The following is a 21,272-nucleotide window of genomic DNA, read 5'->3' as shown; positions in this document are numbered from 1 at the left end:
GAGCATTTGATTTCAAAGAACTTATGATCCTTGTTACTTCTATATAAGCTTCTACCTAGTTATTTACATATTGTGTCCCCCAGTAGAATGTAAGTAAGCTCCTTGAAGTCAGGGGCTGTGTTTTGGCTTTTGTATCTTCAATACTTAGCTCATACAATGCCTGGCACATAGTAACTGCTATAAATGCTCATCGACTGCCTGACTGATGGAACACAGAGGAAACACATTTAAAAGGGAGTATGAGCAGCTGGTGAAGACAGTGAAGGTGACCTAAAATCTGAACCAGGCTACTAGGGTCTCTAGGTCACAGTTTGGGGAAACAGTTCTGGCTCTACTACGGAAGTAACTGCAGCTAAGGCTTGTTCAAACATCCCATTAGACCATGAGGCTCTGAAAGAGAGAGAGTGGTATGTGGGAAATCCAACTGCTTTTAGAAAGAAAAAAACCCAGGGAAAGGGTTTTGACTCCCTCCTGTCAGTCTTTTGAGAAAGTGGAATCTAACATGATTTCTTTTTGTCTTCTGCTCTGAAACAAATGTTCCTTTGCCTATCTTCTCTGGTTTTAATTAGTCCCGGGTCTTTCTTGGAGCTGGGTCTATTCATTTGCAAATAGAGAGGCATCAGAAAGGCTAGTGGGTGGGGGAACAAGGGGGAGACTAGAGGTGTTTATTTTCTAAACCACAGGGGTCCCCATTTGAAAAAGCAACCAGCTTATCTCAATGTTTTTGTTTGTATGATTTCAAATTAGGAGGTTTGGGCAATTCCTTTAGGAGATTAGGGGAGTCTTTACAATGGGCCTGTAGTCTGCTTACTTCACCAGCAAGGCTGGGCCAAGACCCAATCTTTCTGTTGCATTTCTTGGCACAGTAATTAGCAGCTATATTCCTTACTATTGAGGTTCAATGATTTTAAAGGGTCCTCTGGCCTTCATTTCTATCAAGCAATCAATTCCTTTTTTAATTAAAATCTCCTTTACGTGTTTGTCACAGATGAAAATTTTAAAAAACAAGCCATATATCTCATGGGGAAAACTGGAATCCATCTGACTTAGTGTGCTTAAATTCATTCAGTGTGACCCCTAGAGATAATGACTTTAAGACTTTTATCAGTTTAAATAATGATTTCTGTGTTAAAGACAAAAAAACTGAGGCAACAAGAATTTAAATGACTAGCGGTGGCACTAATTATAGGATAAGACAACTGATGATGGTGCTAAACCCCAGCTCTAACATGACACCAGTGGTTGTTAACCATTTTTGTGTCATGGACCCCTTTGGCATTCTGCTGAAGTCTATGGATCCCTTCTCAGAAAGTTTTTAAATGCATAAAATACATAAGATCACAACAGAAAGCAATTATATTGAAATACATTTGTCAAAATATTTTTAAAAAAAACAAATTCACAGGCCCTGGTGAAGAATTCCTATGTCTAAATAATATTCCTTTTTACCTGTGGAGAGTGTTCTAATATCCAAGAAGGAAAGAGAATAGAATTTGGAGTCAGAAGACCAGAGTATGCATCTTGGCCTTGCAACTATCTGTGTGACACTGGGCAAGTCCCTCAAACTTTCTATGCTTGTTTGATCATCTGGAAAATGGAATTGGGTGAGATTGTTTTAAAAGTTCCTTCCAGACCTTATCATTTTAGGATCTTAAACACAATGCAGAGGCAAGTTGCAGCCTCAGATCTTGAGTTGAACTAGGAAATAATGTCCTGATCACGAATTTATACTTTAGGAGCACTTCTCATTTCTTATACAAAGCAAATCAGCCAGAAACACCACAGTGCATAGCATATGATCAAGGCAGTCACTGACTTTGCCTTTGAAATTAAAAAAAAGTTTTCTCCACAGGGTGTTGAACATTTGTTTGGTGACTGTAAATGTAATACAAACTCAGCCGTGAGTAAAGTGACCATCTCCAGGGTCAGTGTTGCTCTCGAGAAGCTGAGAAATAGTGAGGGATTGCTGAAGACCATAATATGTAAGTAGATTGGGTTTTGCTTTGTTGCAATTACAAAATCAGTTACCAGACAATACCAGACACTTGACTTAAAGCTTATCCTCTTTACTTAAAAAGTAAAACATTTTCTTTCATTGCCATCTTCTCATCCTCAGCACTAGCACAGTGCTTGGCACATAGTAGGTGTGCAATAAATGGCAGTTGATCGATCTACTTTTAAAGCTATGAGAACGTTTAGTATTTTTATTAGCAAAATGAAGGCATTTGCTCCCCACTGGAGTTATTGCTGTAATAAAACCCTTCAAATTCCAGCTCTCTTGAATTTAATGAAGTAATGAGTCTAATTATATGTGTCTAGTGAATTCAACCTTGTTACTTGGTGGTAATACCTCAGATTTAGGAAGAGACTCTGCTTTGCAGGTCTTAAGGTACTCAGTAAACTGAACTACATATATAGACCTTCCCAATGAACAGGGAAAAGGAAGAATTAGAAATAGAATTAATAGTATGAAAGTGACCCTCAGATACTTTGCCAAGTCCCAAGTCAAATGAAGTGTTAGGTTCCTTTTTTTTTTTCTTTCCTTTTTATCTTACTGGTATAAACCTTCTGTTACAGGCAGTCCTGCTATGAAACAGGAACTGCTACTAGAATTCTTCTATGAGAAAAATCTGGTTATAACTACATAAGAAGCCTATATGAGAAACTGCTGGAATGTCAGCTTCATTTGCAGTGGCCCCATATGGCCTGATCACCCTCTCTGGCATGATAAATCACTGGTAGAATCCTTACCTTCCTACGTTTGATCTCTGCTCAGCAAGATGTGGTTTTGATGTGAAGAACTCCAGATCTCTTAGGTCAGAGACAAATAGCAGTGGCGCTGACCTGCAAAGTGCTAAAGCCTGTATTAGACTGGAGCAAATGCACAGCCATAAGCTTCTAGAAGGTTCACTCACCATAGAGTTTCTCTAGCCCATTAAAGTATTCATGAACTTAGTCTAGGGCAGGAACTCCTTAAACAGTTTAGGGCAAAGTGGTAGCAAGTCTTTCCTTCCCACAAACTCTCTCTACCAAGTATAGATTTAAAGAGGAATTTTCTCAGCTTCATTGTTCATTCATCTCCAACCTTCAAAAGACACTGTCATTAGTTCTGAATCTTTAGAAAAGAGACAAAATTTTACTTTACAATGAAACTTTGACAAAGCTTAAAGTCTTAGAAAATTTATTTTTCTAGTGGCATTATAGTTCAAATGAGAAAATGTATGGGAAATACTTTGCGATATAAATGTTATATAAATGTGAGTTATTTTTATTATGGAAGATACATTGGATCATTGATACACTCAAATTTCAGGGCAATTTTGCAAATGTAAAAAGCTAATCACACACTATATATGGAGGATTACAACATTTTGCCCATGTAAAAGTGCTATTAATCAATTAAGTATTTATTAAGCCTCTATTAACCCATCAATAAACATTTATTAAATAACTAATAATAACAGCTTAGCACTTATACAGATTTACAAATACTATCTTATTTTATCTTCACAATACCCTTGATGCTATTATTATCCCCAGGTAGTACAGTAAAAAAAAGTGTCAGGCCTGGAGTCAGGAATACTCATCTTCCTGAGTCCAAATCTGGCCTCAAACACTTACTAGCTGTGTGACCCTGGACAAGTCACTTAGCCTTGTTTGCCTCAGTTTCCTCATCTGTAAAATGAGCTGGAGAAGGAAATGGCAAACCATTCCAGTATTTTTTACCAAGAAAACTCCAAATGGGGTCATGAAGGGTTGGACATGGCTGAAAAATGACTCAACAACTCAACAATTATTATTCCCATTTTACATATGAGAAAACGGAGGCAGACAATGATAAATTTCCTTTCCAGGGTCTCATAGTTAATAAGTTTCTGAGGTAGGATTTGAACTTGGGTCTTCCTGACACCAAGTCCAGCACTCTATCCACTGTGCCATCTATCTACTGTGTGCTCAGCATTGTGCTATTTTCTGGCTATACAAAGACAAAGATGAAATTGTCCTATCCTTTAGGGAGCTTACATGTTATCAGTGGAAACAATAAATATACCTAGTATTTGTCTATAGTTGTATATAATGGGATAGCTGAAAATGATATGTTCCCAATTGGCTTCAAATAACAGGATAGCTTCATCTGATCTGCATTGGGAGGCTGCCACTAATGACTTCCCTAACAAGACAAGAATATCTGCTTGCGGTACTTACATAAGGTTTCTTGGTGAGTATATGGAAACCTTTAGAGAATATATATTTTAAACAAGGTTTCTTTGATTAAAGAAATCTGGGTGCCAAGAAAGAACTCAAGAAGATATATGAGATATCCCCTTCCCCGCTTCCTTCAGATTCCAAATCAGCAAGCTTTTTGGTTGGAAAGGAATAAGGGAGACATAGGAATTCAAAGCAAGAAGGGACCACATAGATCATGTAGCCTAATTCCTCCTCCTTTCATTTGACAGATGAGGAAAGGGAGCCCAAAGAGGAATGATTTATCCAAGAGCATACAGTTGGTTTGGTAGATCTGGGACTAGAATTAAGTCTTCCAGTCCCTATATCTTTGAAGGGATTCTTATGGGGGTGGGGGTGAGGCAGACAGATACATGCAGTGGAAAAGGAAGGAAAACTATTCCTTTTAAGGAAAATAATTCATTTGAAAAGTATGTACTAAGCATATACTTACTGCATGCAGAGCAGTGTTCTAAACTCCAGAGGGGCCACAAAGTTTAAATAAATACAGAAAATAAGGATGGATCCTTCATCTTACAGCCCCTTCAGGGTGTAGGGACACAATAACAATTTGTTTCCAACATACTTTATCCTTGAGATTACAGTCTTCTCTTATTTCTAAGGCTGGTCTTGACTCTACAAACAGTATGACCAAAAAATTAATTCTCTTAAAGTTGTATTATGCATTAAAAGCTCTGGAAAATAAAGCCATATTTAACAAAATCAGGAAAAAGTCTTTCAAGTATTTGGATATGCAACAAACAGACACATTAGGAATGTTCTGGAGGAAAAAATTAAAGGTCTCCATAAAAGTAGGATAAGGGGCTACAAAATTTTGGGCCAAGCAAAACCCCACCTTCATAATTGCCTCCACTAATTTTTTAAAAGTTATCCCTTGTTCTTCATACTAGACATGTACAAAAATAAGCTCTTCATATCTCTCTGGAGCAAATCAGCTAAATCCACAAATGTTTATTAAAAGCATAGCACTTGTTTCCCCCTCCGCCTTTTTTTTTTTGCTCAAACAGTGTAAATCAACAAAGGATGTGTGTGGATACATATAGGCCTATCCCCAACACTGATTACTCCTCAATAAGACAGATCCTAGAATTCTCATCCTCATCCTGTCTTTGTATCTTATGCTTCTCTCTCAAACGGTCTCTTCTTTTTCTCTGCTGGAACTCCAAGTAATGACACCAGAATGTGGGCAAATCTTCTTAGCGTCCCTGCTGTTTACAAGACAGGATTTATGCTCAATGTGCTTCACACAATGGCACACACCACTAAATGGCTCAAACTACAACCCAGGCTTTAATCTGAGAAATTTTTCACTCAGACAGTGCAAATACCCATCAGCATGGAGAAGCATGGAAGAGCAATTATGGCCAACACATGTAGTCTTTTAAGAGTACACCAATAAATACCCATTTGTGAAGGTTAATTTAATGTAACCCAAGCTGTTATCTGGAATAGTGTATGTCGCCAATTCAATCCATTAAGTAATTACTAAATTCTCAAGAGGGCTCCCTGAAGTCAAATGTGGTTATTCCAGGTTCATTGCTTTTAGCCTCCCTAAGGAGCATTTTAGGCAAACAGCTGGAAGAGCTGGTGGCCACAAAGGTTCCCAGGCTCAGCCTGCTCTGTGAAAACAGGTAAAGACTTTCCTCTAACCTAGAAATGAGATGTCAAAGGCTCATCTTAAGAGAGATGCATTGAGGCAGAGGGAGATGGAAGAGGGAACAAACAGAAAAAGTGAGAAAATGTTTGTACTGGAGAGGTGAAAGGACAAAGGGTTGGAATAATGTGTTCTTTCTGAAGGTATAAAAGTAGAAAAATCTGGAGAATATGAGGTCAGATTTCTAGGGAAAGAAACTTCTGGCAGATTCATTAGAAAAGGAGAGAGTCTATTGTAAATTTCCCCCCAGGAAAATGCTAATTTTTACATACCACCACCACCTCCCAAAAGTAATTGAAAAGATATTAGAGGTTTGATATAGCCAAGAAATTCAGGTCATTCTTATCCCATTCAGTCATGTCTCTGACACAGCCATTTACTGAAGGACATAGAAGATGGTAGATTTCATAGTTAAGCCTCAATAAGAGACCTGCTCAGAAAAGACAAGATGGAATCCGCCCACCCTTTCTATGTAATTTTAGATGAGTGTCTATTTTGGAAACTGCATCTCTCATATAAGTCTGCATGCCAGAAAGGACTATAGGTAAAAGGAAATGTGGGGAAAAGACGAAGAGGAAGGAGTTTGTGCAAAATGTACCAGCTTCCAACAGCTTCGGAAATCCCAACTTCTAAGTGAAATTGGACAGCTGGCAGCTAAGTGGTATGACGAATGGGTAGAATCCTGGGTTTAGATTCAGGAAGAACTGAGTTCAAATCCTGCCTCAGGCATTTACTGGCTATTTCACTCTGGGCAAGTCACTCAAATTTTTCCTCATCTCTAAAATGAGTGGGGTTGGATTTGATAACCTTCAAAGTCCCTTTCTGGTCCTATAATCTTACATGCAAAATTACTACTTTAAATAATTATAACCAAGGTCAATAATTGTAATAACTCACATTTGGATGTCACTTAAAGGTTTCCGATGGAGTTTTCCTCATAACATCCCTGAAGGTAGGTAGTACATGTATTATTATCCTCAGTTTTATAGATGAGGGAGTAAGGCACAGAGGAAAGAGTCTGGAATTAGGTTCAAATCCTGCCTCTGACACTTACTACCTGTGTAACCTGGAGCAAGAAGCTAAACCTCTCCCAGCTTCAGTTTCCTCATCTATATATATAGAGAGAGCCTGGACCCTTTCAGCTTTCTATCTATGACCCTTTGGGAACTGTTACTCAGAGAAGAAAAGGTAACTTACTTGAGATCACAGCTAGAATAAGCGATAGGTAGAGACTTAAATCTAGGGCTATTAAGTGACACTTACCAGGGACCTCTAGTGGAAGGCACACTGGGTTTGGAGTCAGGGGACTGAGGCCAGTTCAATTCAGTTATTTATTAAGAGTCTTCTATTTTCACAGCACAGTGCTGGGGACATATAGGCAAAAATGAAATCCTGATTGAATCTTGGTTGTTCTACTTCTGTGATCTTCTGGGAACTCATTTCATTACTCGGCCTCAGTGTCCTCATCTGTAAAATTAGTCTCTTGGACTAGATGATCTTTAATATCCTTCTAACACCAAATCCTCAAGATTTACTACAAACTACATCAATCAACACACCTCACTCCAGAAGTAAGTGTGACGGATTAAAGCAAATTGAGAGGAAGCTAATTTGACAAATGTTGGTTCACTTAGCAAATATTTATTGTGCTAGTGAAAATAATCTATTAGTACAGATTATAACAAAAGTTACTTCAAAGATCCCATTATGTTTTTTAAAAAATGAACTATTACTTTTCTACAATTGTAGATTTCTCACCAGAGTCCTTTTTCTGTTCAAAATATCTGTAATACTCTACCTTCTCCAGTTCCTCTTTCATGTTGTTGTTTAGTCCATTTGGGGGTTTCTTAGCAAACATACTGGAGTGGTTTGCCTTTTACCTCTGCAGATCATTTTACAGATGAAGAAGCTGAGGCAAACAGGGTTAAGCGACTTGTGTAGGGTCACATAGCTAGTAAGTATCTGAGGCCCAGATTGGAACTTGGGAAGATAAATCTTCCTGACCATAGTTCCGATACTGTGCCACCTAGCTTCATACAACTACCAAAATCATCTTTCTTTGGCATATATTTGAATATGTAATTCCTCTGCTCAAAAATCTTCAGTGGCTCCTTATTGCCTTCCAAAAAAAGTTCACACACTTCTTCCTGATATTCAACAACCTCCATGTCCTCATGACACTCTAGGATCCCAGCCTTATTCATACTATTTCCCTCCAGGACCTCCATGTTTCAGCCAAACTAGATAATTTTTTGATCCTTCCGATTGCCCCTCACTGAGTCTACAAGCAAAGGCTATATGATGAGTTGTTGGAGATGTTTGTTGTTGAAGGAAATCCTGTTCTGATACAAGCTGATTCCTAAGGTCACTTACTACACTGATATTATGTAGCTCAATGATATGAAGTATATGCATGCCTATGTATTCTTACTCAGATGACTTACTCCACCACTCTCTTAACCCATTCTTTAAAAAACAAATTAAATGTTACCTCTTCTAGGGAGCTCCCCATCCTCTCCAAGTTTTAGAAGGATTTCCCTCCTCATACTTCACATGACACTTAATTTGTAGATTTCCCACAGCAGTATGCACATAGTAGGCAATTAACACATTTGCAATATGCATTTCATTGACGTGTAACAGTGGGCATTGTCCATTCACTTACAAACATCACATAAAAACACTCTAATGAGCAGTCAAAATAGTCTGCAATAGTGGTAATATAAAAATTTACCTGCAGAATATTCTAATACAGAAGACACAATAGATCTATTAATAATACTACTAATATCTAAACATTAAAGTGTGTGTGTGTGTGTGTGTGTGTGTGTGCGTGTTCTCATTTGATCATCTCTTAGTGCACAATGGTAGAGTGGTACAAACACTGGACCTTTAATTGGAATACCTGGGTTCAAGAACTGACTTTACCATTTTACTATGACCTTGGGCAAGAGTCATTTCATTTCTCTAAGTTTCAACTTACTATATAAAGGAGATTTGGATAAGGTGATTTAAATGGTCCCTTGCAGCTTCAATGCAGGATGATTCTGTGAAAGTGTATTCTTCTCGTTCAGTCATTTTAAAATTTTCTTTTTAAGTCATGTCCTACTCTTTGCGACCCCATTTGGAGTTTTCTTGGTAAAGATACTGGAGTAGTTTGCCATTTCCTTCTCCAGCTCATTTTACAGATGAGGAAACTGAGGCAAACAGGGGTAAGGGACTTTATCCAGGATCACACAGCTAGTAAGTATATGAGGCCAGATTTGAACTCAAGAAGATGAGTCTTCCTGACTCCAGGACTAGCTCTCTATCCACTGTGACACCCAGGTGCCTTGTGAAAGTGTAGTACAATGGAAAAGAGCTCTAGGCTTATACTCCAAAGATTTGCATTCAAGGATTGTCTGTCACTTAAGAGCTGTGTGACAGTAAGCAATTTATCCCCTCAGTTTCTTTATCTGTGAAATAAGCAGGTTGGGTTAAATGGCCTCTGAGGTCCATTTAGTTTCAAATCTATGAAACTGGACACATAAAATTCAGAGAATACTTGTAACTTTCAAGAGTGGAGAGGAGAACTGTACAATTAAACTGATGGAAATCTATGCATGGTGTTCCTCATTGATGGGATAGGAGGGAGATGGGGAGCAGGGAAGGAAAGGAGAAAAATGGAGCTCTCTCTTCTCCCCTAGGATCTATTATCCTCAAAATGCATCCCATATAAGTATACCAGGGTAACAGTGGCACATGCATGGAGCACCTCTGAGGGCATCACCCCTGCTGAGAGGCTGGGGACCTGGCTTTTGGGAGAGCTGTGTCCTTCCAAAGCACTTCCATTACAAACCATCAGACTCTCCTGGAAGCCCATCCCTGAGAGGAGATGTTATCACAGGTACTCTGCATATGTGTCAGGCCTGTTACTCTATTAGTTATTAAATATATTTCCATTGAGTCCCTTTTTAGTGCTGAGGGCAGGGAGGGAGCCCAGGAACAGTTAACATTCAAAAATAATAAATACTAAACATTTATATAACAATTATTATGTGCCAGGCACTGTGCTAAGTACTTCACAATTATAATCTCATTTGATCCTCACAACAACCCTTGGAAGTAAGTGCTATTGTTATCCCTATTTTACATTCGAGGAAACTGAGGCAAACAGAGGTTAACTAACTTGCCCAGGGTCACAAAACTAGTAAGTGTTTGAGGACAGATTTGAATTCAGGTCCTTCTGACTTCAGGGCCAATGCTCTATCCACTGTGCTGCCTCGCTGCCTCAATTATCTGGACCAATTATCTGAAGACTAATGGACACACAATCATAGCTTCAGAAGTAGAAGAAATTTGGGGAGTTCATCTCTTGTTTTAAAGCTGAGGAAATTGGGCCCCAAAGTCACATGGGTAGCAGCAAAGCAAAGATTTTAGTCCAGATGTCTAACTCCAAATCCAATACTATTTCCATGATACCAGCCTGGTGATGTGATAGAAAGAGTATCACTTTCTGACTCAATATAATGTGAATGCTCAGTAAGGAAATATCCCCAAAGATATTGGAAGTAGCATAAGAACTATTGATCTCTTCCTTGTCCCTCAATCCAATTGTTCTGAAAACCTCTTCCTTAGTTCAACTCTGAACATTTTACAGATGAGAAAATGGAGGACAAGAGAGGTGACTTGCCCAAAGTCATGCAGCTAGCTAGTAACAAAGGCAGGACAGAATGCAGTACTCCAGACTCCTAGGCTAATTCTCTTTCCATTACCATCTACTGCCTCTATGTAACAGAGAAAACAGCATAGGCAACCACTTCTGAAAGTAATACAACTGAAGCAAGGAAAGAGAACAGGGGATTCCCTCAGTTTTTTTTTAAAGGAGAATGTTGAGTCACAAACATTCATTTTTACCATATCCTAGAAGAATCAATAAATCTCCATGTCCAGCTCCAAGGAAAAGCTATTGAGAGCAAAGCAAGCTTGCAAAGGGAGAAAAGAATAGTGAAACTTTCCAATTATCTTTCAAACTAGAATTTCAAACTGGAAAGGTCGGTAGCCTTTCCAAATCATGTAAGCCAAGAGAGTCTGGCCAGCAGTGAAACTAACTCACGAGGGCTAAGGTTTTGAAAAGAAACACATCAAGAAACAAGTTAACTTCTACCTGAACATAACGAAGAATTTTCCTCATTGGGCTTTTCCCTCCCTTTTTTAGACATGAACGGTAAGAATAGTTTATCAAGTGAAGATGTCAATTAATAAATGGCCGTATAGTTTACTAAACAAGGCATCAAGGCCCAGGACATATATATTCTAGATTCCTAATGGCATTAAATAGAATAGAAAGCTCTCTGTTTCTATAGTAGACACCTCTGGATTTAGGAGTTAGAGGATCCAAGGTGAAATTCTGGCCCTGGAACTTACTACCTTATAGGGATGGCTCAGTGGTGCAGAGAATAGAATGCTAGGCCTGGGAGTCAGGAAGGCCTGAGTTCAAATCTGACTCCAGACACTGACTAGCTGTGTAAACACGGGCAAGTCACTTAAGCTCTGTTTACCTCAGTTTCTTCATTTGTAAAATAGGGAAAATAATAGCACCTACCTGGAAGGGTTGTTGTGAGGATCGAATGAGATAATTATGAAAAGCACTAGGGTCTGACACATAGTAGGCACTAAATAAATGTTAGATATTATTGTTGTTGTTGTTACCTGTACCTGCGTTCCCCCATCAAGTCATTTCACCTCTCTGGGCCTCAGTTTCCTCAACTGTAAATGAGGGCATTGAGTTAGATGATATCCAAGGTCCCTTCCAGTCCTAAATCTGTGTCCCTATGACTGTGTCTGGCCACTTTAAAACCTCATGAAGATTGGTTACCTACTTTCTCTTATTTTGAAGACTTAATAGGAAAAAAAGCCACCTGAATTGTTTTTGAACTAATAAGTGTAGTTCTACAAGGTCTTGAAAATGTCCCTAACAGAGTGGCAGCAAAATCTACTAAACTAGACATCTTGGTTCAAGAGAAATGGGTTCTAGTTCTCTAATTCATTGTGTGACCTTAGGAAAGTCATTTAAACTGTGAGTCTCAATTCCCTTATCTATCACATGGCTATTATAATACCAGCCCTAGAGAGGCACTGTGGGTGACCTAGTGACTGGAGGACAAGTCCAAGTCTTGCCTTTGACACACACTGGCTACATGACCATGGAGTAAGTCATGACTTCTCAGTGTCCCAGGAAATCCCCTAATGTTATAAATGGAGAAGGAATTATAGATCAGTGAGGGGAGCTTCCAGAGTAGGATGAAACAATTAATCCAGCCAGCCCCATTTTCCTGACCCCATTCCCTACAAACAAGGCAAAAACCCTAATCCCTGCCCTTCCAGCTTCATTGGGTTGGTGTGAAATTACTAAAAACAAAACATAACAAAGACAAACCCCAGTGGTTTAAATTGTATAAATATATGTAACTAACATATAAATCTAAAATTGTATGAGTAATTTATCACTAAAACACTCATTCTAGGATTGTAAAGTCCTGTAGGGTGTATAAATTTCTACTAATCACTAAAGACACCTCCCATGATGGGCCTAGGATACTTGGCCCTAGGAGTTTCTGCACAGTTGCATCAAAAACAGGAGTATTAGTAAGTGTTAATTTTTAAAAGGAAAGCCATAAATGTCAGTACCTCAGCTCTAAGATGGATAAAACTGTTTATAATCTTTGCGTATTGATATGTGACAAAGTGGGTGTTTTGTCAGAAAATAAGGACTTCCTGAAACTTCAAAATTTTTTATCTTTATATAGAGGCTGACCATAAATAGAATCTTAGATCCAGACCTGGAGGAGATCTTAAAGCCATTTGACCAACTTCCTCATTTTTTTAGCTTAATAAAAGGTTATCTATTTCATTACATATTTCCCAATTACATGTAAAAAATTTACATTTATTTTTTAAAATTTTGAGTTCCAAATTCTCTCCCAACCTCCCCATTTTACTGATGCAGAAACCAAGATTCAGATGAGGGAAGTCAATCTACTACTCTTTTTTTGGGCCCAATTTCAATGTCTCCAATTTTCATCCTTACTGCATTTTGAACCATAATTCCTCTAATAGGATTTCATACTCCTTGAAGACAAGTAAAATGTCTTAAATTTCTTATATTTTCCATCCAAGGCTGGACAAGGCAACTTTCTTTTTTTACCAACCTTACACAGTTCAATGAGTACTATAACTCAACATAAAACTCATTGAACTGAAATAAAAGAAATTACTCTTTATTGTAACTCTCCTAGTAAAATATCTACAGGAAAATTCCACTGTAGCTTAAATATTTCAAAGTCCCAGGTTAAACCTGGCGCTACATTCATGTATGCTGAACATACTGGTACGCTGACATTTATATTGACTTTCAAGGTTTATGGAGCACTTAACATGCAGGATCTCATTTGATCTTCACGGCCACCCTGTGTGGTAGGTCCTAAAGGTAAATTCAGATGTCTACTAGTAAAGACCAAACAAGAGTCCTGCTCAGTTACTTTTAGATCTTTAGATCAAGCCCTTAGAATAAGCTTTTCCTCTTTCTTCTTCCTCTTTCTTCTTCCTCTTTCCTCCCTGTTCCAATGGCTTCCACTTTTATCTTTTTTCTCTTTCCTCTTCAGCTCAGTTCAACAAAATACTTATGAAGCTCCTTGCACTAGCACAAGATAGAAAGCAACCCAGGGCCTTCCCTCAAGGAGGATCTGACCACTATGTACAAAAAAATAAGACTCAAGGTAGAATGTGACAAAAGGGTGAAGAAAAGAATCAGACAAAATGATGGATGATATAAGAACTTTTGAAGAGGGGCAGATCACTTTTAGCAGGGAGAAGCAGGGGAGACTTCATAGAGGAGGTGCCACCTGAACTAAGCCTGATAGAAAAAGACAGATTTTAAGAGGTGAGATATGGAAAAAGTGCATTTGAGCCAAGGTAATGGCCTGTGAAAAATGCACGGAGGTGGGAAGGTGCAAGTATGGCCAGGGAGCAAATGTTATAGTATAACATAATGTAACATACTATAATATAATATGATGTAATACACCGTAATGGAATGTAACACAATATAATATGATAATTATATGTATCACATATATATGATACATGATGTGAAATTATCTAATGTAACACAACTTAACATAGCATAACATATACCATAACATAATATGATATAATATGATGTGATATGATATAGTGGAGGGCCTTAAAATGTTAGATAAAGGAGTTTGTAGTTTTTTCCTCAAGGCCATAGGAAGCCACTTAGGGTTTCTGATCAAGGAATGGAATGGTCAGGCACACCCACTGAACCTGATGCTGGAATTCAATGCAATTCAACAAAGTTTCCACTGTTTATAGACAATGGTCCCTATGAGGGTGGATGGCAATAAAAGTATTTCACATAACTCAACAGCAATTCTTTCTTCCATCCCCTGCACCTATTTTTTAAGGATTATTTTATGGGGCTTTAAACTGTTTCATCAGCATCTCTAAGGAGGATGCACAACAATTCAAATAATTTTTCTAGAGTACCAACAAATGTAGCATTAATCTTGGCTTGCTAGGCCTTTTTAGAAGGTCTTAATTAATCTAGATAATGCAACAGCAAATTAAACTTATCACATGTATGCCTTAAACAATACGTGTTGGAACAATTTAAATCACATATTGATAGAAATAGGTTCTGAGTTCATGTGTTCTCAGGAGAAAAGTGATATGTATATATAGGTCATTAGCCTAATGAGGAAAGCTATTGATGCCCAGCCCTGACCACAATGAAAGAGAAAGTATAAGGAGGATGACAAGTGTCCCCAAAAGAGCCTGCTGGAATCTAGAAGAAATTGTTTTAGTGGCATGAATTAATCAGGGAAGCACCAATCAATGATCATTCAGCATTAATTCACCTATAAGAGGCATTCTTAACATGGGATCCACAGACTCCAGAGGGATTGATGGATAGATTATAGAGGGGCTGTGAATTTGGATGGGGAAAAAAAAACCCTAGATCTTTATTTTCACTAATCTCTAACTGAAACTTAGCAAAAAACAATGTTGTTCTGAGATAGCAATTCATAGGCTTCACCAGACTATCAAAGATGTCGATGACACAAAAAGGTTAAGTATCCACATTTTTAGCAATTAGCGGTCAATCTTTTTTTTGGTCCCTATATCCCTTAATTATCAGTAAACCTTCCATTACCCCCATTCATTATGAAAGGAAATAAATTCTAGAGTTTGCCAGATATACACACACGCAAATGAAATAAAATGAAGAAATTAATTTTATAAAGAAAACCTTATTGGGAATATGACTTTTTTTTTCATCTAATACCGCTACTTTTGAAATATTTCAATAGGATAATATAATTATTTATCAAATATTTCTCATGCCCTCTTGAATGGCTTCTGATAATTCCAAAGGTTTGGGGAGGGCGATATGTGTACTCCAGGTTGGGTACCACTGCCTTATCACATGCTTAGCCATACAACATGCTATAATCAAGCCAATTAAATACAGGATTTTATTATTAGTGGTGACAAGCATTGTGTAGTACAAAAGAATATGGATTTGAATTCAGAGAGCCTGGGTTCAAAGCCCCACTCTGCCACATACTAGCTGTCTGATGCTGGGTAAATGATAACTTCTCTGGATGACAATTTTTTCGTCTGCAAATTTCTAAGGTCCCTGAGTTTAGCAAACTTTAAAGTAGACTAAAACTCCATACTAACTGCTGAGATGTCCCTGTGGGAAACTCATGACTTTTCCTCTCAAACTGGTTCCTTACTATTACTACTACTACTACTACTACTACTACTACTACTGCTGCTGCTGCTGCTGCTGCTGCTACTGCTGCTACTGCTGCTACTGCTACTACTGCTACTACTACTACTACTACTACTGCATCTGGGGTCCTTCTTCCTTTTCTAGTGGCTCTTCTCTGTTCTGTGCAGCCCCCTCTGTTTAGAATCATTCATTAGACACACACACACACACACACACACACACACACATACACACACCCCTCAAATGGCATCAACCCAAACCTTTAGACCCTAAGTAACTACATTACGGAACGAAGAACAGACATTAAGTAAGAATAGATATCTCCTTCAAAAAGGGGTAGTGCCATTGGACATCATTCTTACTAGAGAAAATGGAGCTTTCAGTGACATCCTGTGATTTGGACTTTAGTTTTTACCTCCTTAAGATCAATGAAAAACCGTAGAGGTTTTCTCTTCAGCAACTTAAGTAATGACGAGTGTGATTTGCGGGCAAAATCACTGACCTTGGCTCTCTTAAGTATCCCTAAGCCGGAATCTGTCTATTGAGATAGAGATTAGATGATAGACAGACAGACAGATAGATAGACAGATAGATGACAGATATGAGAGAGAAAAAAGAGGAAGAGAGAGAGTGAGAGAAAGAAAGAGAGAGAGAGAGAGAGAGAGAGAGAGAGAGAGAGAGAGAGAGAGAGAGAGAGAGAGAGAGAGAGAGAGAGAAGAGAGAGAAATTCTTAGCTCTTTCCTAAACTAGCAGAATTGCCTTAGCCAAGTTATCTTAAATCTCCTGGATAAGTGTTTAAATAAAAGGCTCTTAACAAGGGAAGAAATCAAAATTTTATTTTAGAAAGAAACATAAATGCCTTTTGATAAATGAAAATCACTCTAAATGCATACTGAAATTTCCAGCTTTCCTAATCTAAACATTTGTTTGCGTTCAGTGACATATTACAGTCCCAAAGGGTAAAGAAAATTATAGACAATATCATTCCCAAAAGACCCATCAACTCGAGATAGGAAAATGGTTCTTTGAGGGACTTTTTCCTTTCATATCACATACTGTCTCAAGATAATATAGATCTAAGGCCTGTTTTATATATGCTATCTAATGAACCCTAAAAATGTGATACTTTAAATTTGTACTTTTATCTTAGAGGCTCCTAAAAAGGTGATCATTTTCCTAATTATCCATTTTACATTGGATCATTTTTGAAATCAATATTTGCAAATTGATTATATTTATTTATTTTAGAATTCAGGACATCACTGGAATGGCTATTTTTTTTCTGTTCCTTGTTTACCCTGGGGTGAGGAACTGCAATACTAAATTATCAGGAAAGAAGAAAAAACAAGTTTCCTTGTAGCTGGTGCTCAGGATTTTAATAAGTGCTTTGCCCTGTTGCTTGGAATATATGCAAGCTTAGGGGTCCAGGCTGAATAGCAGAGGAGTAAAGCTGCTGAGAATGTTCACAGATATCTGATTTTACAAGTTTGGGGGAAAGTGCTTTCCTTTGGATTAGTGTTAGTGTTTATGGGGGCTGTTTGTCACACAAGAAATGAAGTGCCTCCTCCCCACAAATTAAAGAATCAGGTTGCAATCCATTCTTTCATTTCTAATTGTTTTTCTTTGTAATAAGTGGGAAAGTGGATACCAGATAAAAGTCTTCTCCAGCCAAGACTTCACATTAAAGGCTCCAATTAGCTATAAATCAGTTGTCTTTCCTACAGAAGCGGGCAGGGGAGAGGAAAAGGGAGGGAGAAGGAGGGGGGAGAGTCCAACTGAACAAGAGAAGCGAAGGAGCCTCAAAATTAAAACCTGAGACAGATACCTGCTCTAGCCCTAACTTTAGCTCTCTGAGAAGGCTATACAGAAAACGTGGCCAAAAGTAGAGCAGCAGTAAAGCCAAACCCCAATAGGCCGTGGGAGATCTTTTTTTTTTTAAATGTGCCAGTAAAGCCATCACTATTTTTCTCTGGTCCATAGCCACTGAAAATTATTAGATCTTAATTCTTATTTTTTAATTAAAATGTTGTTTTTAATATTGAGGAAGCCAGGGACCTGCTATTCATTGCAGCTTTTATGTTTGGAAATTTTTCTCCCTCCCCTCCTGCCTCCTCTGCCTTGTTCCCTATTTGCAAAATTTGAGAAAAGTTTGGCACAATTGTTATGCAAAGAAGGTTAAATAGCTGTAACCATTAATAACTTTTCATTCTACCCCTCTTACCCATTTGTCACACCCCCATAAACCTAACAGGTAGAAGAAATCCATTTGTCATTCATAATATGAATTATCCTCATTTAGTTCCTAAAATTCAATACAAGTGAAAGCACTTCTAATGCAACACTTCAATTCAGTACCTTTTATTCACCATAAACTGTAATGTGGAATATAACAACTGATTTTCATACTAAACAGAACTTCACCATCAAAAGCTTGCCAGAAAACACCTTTCAGTGCTGGCCTCTTAAAAAAAAAATTAAAAGGTGAACCTTTTTTTTTTTTTTAAGAAAAAAACCGTTAAACAAAATGGACAAATGCAGGAAGACGAGAGTATTTTAAAAACCAATTACAAGACATCTGTCATAGTATTTCTTCCTTCTATTTTATTATTATTTTTTTAATGCCAGCTACAAATCTCTCAGGAAGTATGGTTTAATTTTTAGCTGACAATTTTCGATGGAGAAAAAAGGTATAAAGAAATTCTAAGGACGATTGATAGTTAAAAGAAGAAAGTGTATTCTTTTTTTTTTTTACGTTAACAATTAAAAACCCTTCTAGATTCTAGGTTATAAAAAACTTGAACTCCAAAGTGAACCTGCTAACATACACTTAAATGTTTAGTTTCTAAGGTTCCTAGAAGAAAAGTCACTCTGCAAAATTCAAATGAAATGCTGGTAGGTATCAGAGTTACGTTATAATATTATCAGTTTTCTTACAATTCTTGGAAAAAGCACTAATATTTTCCGTCTTCACAATTTTCTACCGGAAAAAAAAAGGCACCAGCAACAATGTCAATTCAAGGGCAAAATTAGCCCAGAGATTTCGTCCAACATATAACAATCTAGCAGAAAGGAGCGCCCTTGGAAAACTTAGAACAGTGAAAAACCAAGAAGCCCCATGGGGCAAAGACGTTAGGCTGGGAAAGAAGACCCTCTCCTTTGCCCGCTGAAAAGTTGAAGTTGTTCATATAACTTTCTCTGAGCAGTGAGGAGCAAGAGAAAGAAATGTATGAGGGTCACTCTAGACCAACAGAAAGCAGAGAAGAAAGGAAAGAGTCTACTCTGCAGCAACCAGGTTGGAGCTTTCCAAGATTTTTGCGGAATCTGCTTAAGCGTTCTTGTGGTCCAAAGCTGTTTCTTTGGGATTTCAGTCGCAGGATCTGGGAAGGTCAGACGAGAATGGATCTCTAGCCTCCTTCAGCTCATTGTCCCCCACCCGCATTAATCAATTGAAAAAAAACCCCTCCTTTAGAAAGGAACCCCTGTGGAAGAGGACAATGGTGTCTACTTACCTTGGTATATTTGATCTCAAGGTTGAGTGTGGGCGAAGGTAAAAGGTGCAGAGATGCCATCAGGGCGGTGGGGTCTGCCTTCACCTCTCCAGGCATCTCAATTTTACTAGAAGTCATGGTCTTAAGGTTTCCTAGCACACACCCCTTTTTCCTTGCCTTGGAATTTCTCTAGCTCTCATATATATAGAGAAGCAAGTGTGTATATGTGTGTATATATGTGTATGTATATATATATATGTATATATATACATATATATATATATATATATGTCCCGGGGATCAGTGTGGAAGATTTAGCTCTCGCTCTGTATATAGGCAGGTGTCAAGCTGGGTCTCTTCTTATTGGACATGAGGGCAGAGGCAAGGGGGGCTGGTCCATCCTACCTAGGACGATAGAATTAAAATCCTCTATTTACATAAACCACTCAGCTCCGATCAAGGAGAAAGGCTTAAGTCAATCAACACGCAACAGGTCATGGGCTCTCGCTTGGTCAAGTCCACCCCGCCCCTCCTCCACCACCACTACACCCCCTCCCCGCGTCCCTCACGCCCTGCATCCCTCACTTCTCCCAGTTACCACCCCCTAAGTCCTAAGTGCCCCCTCCCCGAATCCCCAGCCCCCAATCCTGCCTGGAAAGTGGGGAGAGCGGGGAGAAGAGGAGCTAAACACAGGGATCCTAGGTATGGGGGAGGAAGGAAGGCGGGATAGGGGCGGGCGGAGTGGAGAGAGGTTTATTCCCTCATCCTTTAAGCAGAATTAGCACCTCGGGACTAGGCGCACCTGGGAAGAAATCTTAGCGGGGTGCCTAAGCAGGGACCTGGGTCTTCGCTTAAGAGAGCAGAAGTGGCTACTTTTGGAGAAGTGAATTAGCAACCAAGTGCTAAACTGGGCGGGGGGAGGGGAGAAAAGGGGGGCTGGGCGGGGAGGGTATGTGACAACTCTTTCTCTGTTAGAGCTCTCTCGGCAAGCAGCTTCCCGGGCGCTCGCGGGGTGCCCGGAGGAGAGAGCGCAGTTTGCGCTCGCGTTGGTCCCCGAAGCCGTCTAGAACCCGGGTACAACTTTTCCTTAGCGAGCGGAGAGAGACCAGAGTGCGACGCCCGAGGCGACTTTCTGGGCTTCTAGCACTTCCCCGCTCATCTCCAGCTCGGGGTGCTCGAGGTGTCCCCAACTCGGGCTTGGGCTCCCGGCTTTACAGAGAAGCCTAGGCGTGGCGTTCAGGGCTCAGCGGACAGAATTCTGAGCTGAATTGTTTTCTCTCTGGAGAGGAGTGGGAAGGGCATTACCCAATTTCTTCAGTATCCTGGGTTCCCCCCCCCCGACACACACACACACACACACACACACACACACACACACACACACACACACACACACACACACACACACACACACACACACACACACACACACACACACACACACACACACACACACCCCTAGCCTCGGTCGCGAAACTACTATGCCTCTCCCAGTGTGGCTCGGAGAGTGGGAAGAGAGCCATTCTCTGCACCGCTCTCCTAGACGCCGAGTAAGACGTCACAGGGCGCAGAGTTGGGGGGGGCCTCCCCAAGAGGAACTTCCCGCCCCAAAACGCCTAGCGCTGCTGAAGACACCGACATTAGGTGGCCAGAGCCCCCCAAGCTTCAGTGCCGGATGAAAACTTTCTCCTCGTTCTTCCACCCTCCCCCAAAAGTGCAAACGCCCTCTGTCCGCTCCGCCCCCCATCTCTGTCCCAGAGCCCTGGCAGGTTCCAGGCATCTTCTCCTGTTGAGCTGCTGCCCTCTGCCGGGCCCAGAGCTCACTGAAGGGAGGACCAGGGCTAGATGCAGGGCTGGGACTGGGGGAGCCCGTATGGAAGAGGTCCCTTCGTCACGCTATTCCAGCTTTCCTACCTTTCTCCTCAATTTCCTGCTCATCTTTTTATCTTTCGCCCTCTGCTCTCCTTTCCATTCGCTTTCCTTTTCTTAGGTATAGAGATATTCTACTCAAGCTTAATCGTTAAAGCCCCTCTTCGTGCTTTTTGTTTGTGTGGCCAGCACCAGGACAGGGCATGTGTGGCAT

General features: G+C 39.6%; 1 protein-coding gene across 2 annotated transcripts in view; it reads right to left on the bottom strand.

Annotated features, from left to right (window-relative positions):
* ALDH1A2 (aldehyde dehydrogenase 1 family member A2) overlaps nt 1-20,067 on the bottom strand; it is a 110,740-nt gene extending 90,673 nt beyond the window's left edge. Inside the window, exons 1-2 of one of the 2 annotated variants that reach the window (XM_020981778.2) lie at nt 19,992-20,067; nt 19,211-19,594 (exon numbers count right to left, since the gene is read on the bottom strand). In XM_020981778.2, the coding sequence (XP_020837437.1) occupies nt 19,211-19,327 (117 nt within the window). In that variant the 5' untranslated portion in view covers nt 19,328-19,594; nt 19,992-20,067. Of the gene's footprint in view, nt 1-19,210; nt 19,715-19,991 lie in introns of those variants that run through there. The other variant, XM_020981767.2, reaches the window with a different exon arrangement.
* Nucleotides 20,068-21,272: the final 1,205 nt, after the last annotated feature.

The sequence above is a fragment of the Phascolarctos cinereus genome, unplaced genomic scaffold (genome assembly GCF_003287225.1).
Source record: "Phascolarctos cinereus isolate Bilbo 61053 unplaced genomic scaffold, phaCin_HiC Scaffold_3;HRSCAF=262, whole genome shotgun sequence".
In the NCBI taxonomy this organism is placed as follows: domain Eukaryota; kingdom Metazoa; phylum Chordata; class Mammalia; order Diprotodontia; family Phascolarctidae; genus Phascolarctos; species Phascolarctos cinereus.
The sequence above is the reverse complement of the archived record's forward strand: the minus strand, read 5'-3'. Positions and strand labels throughout refer to the sequence as shown.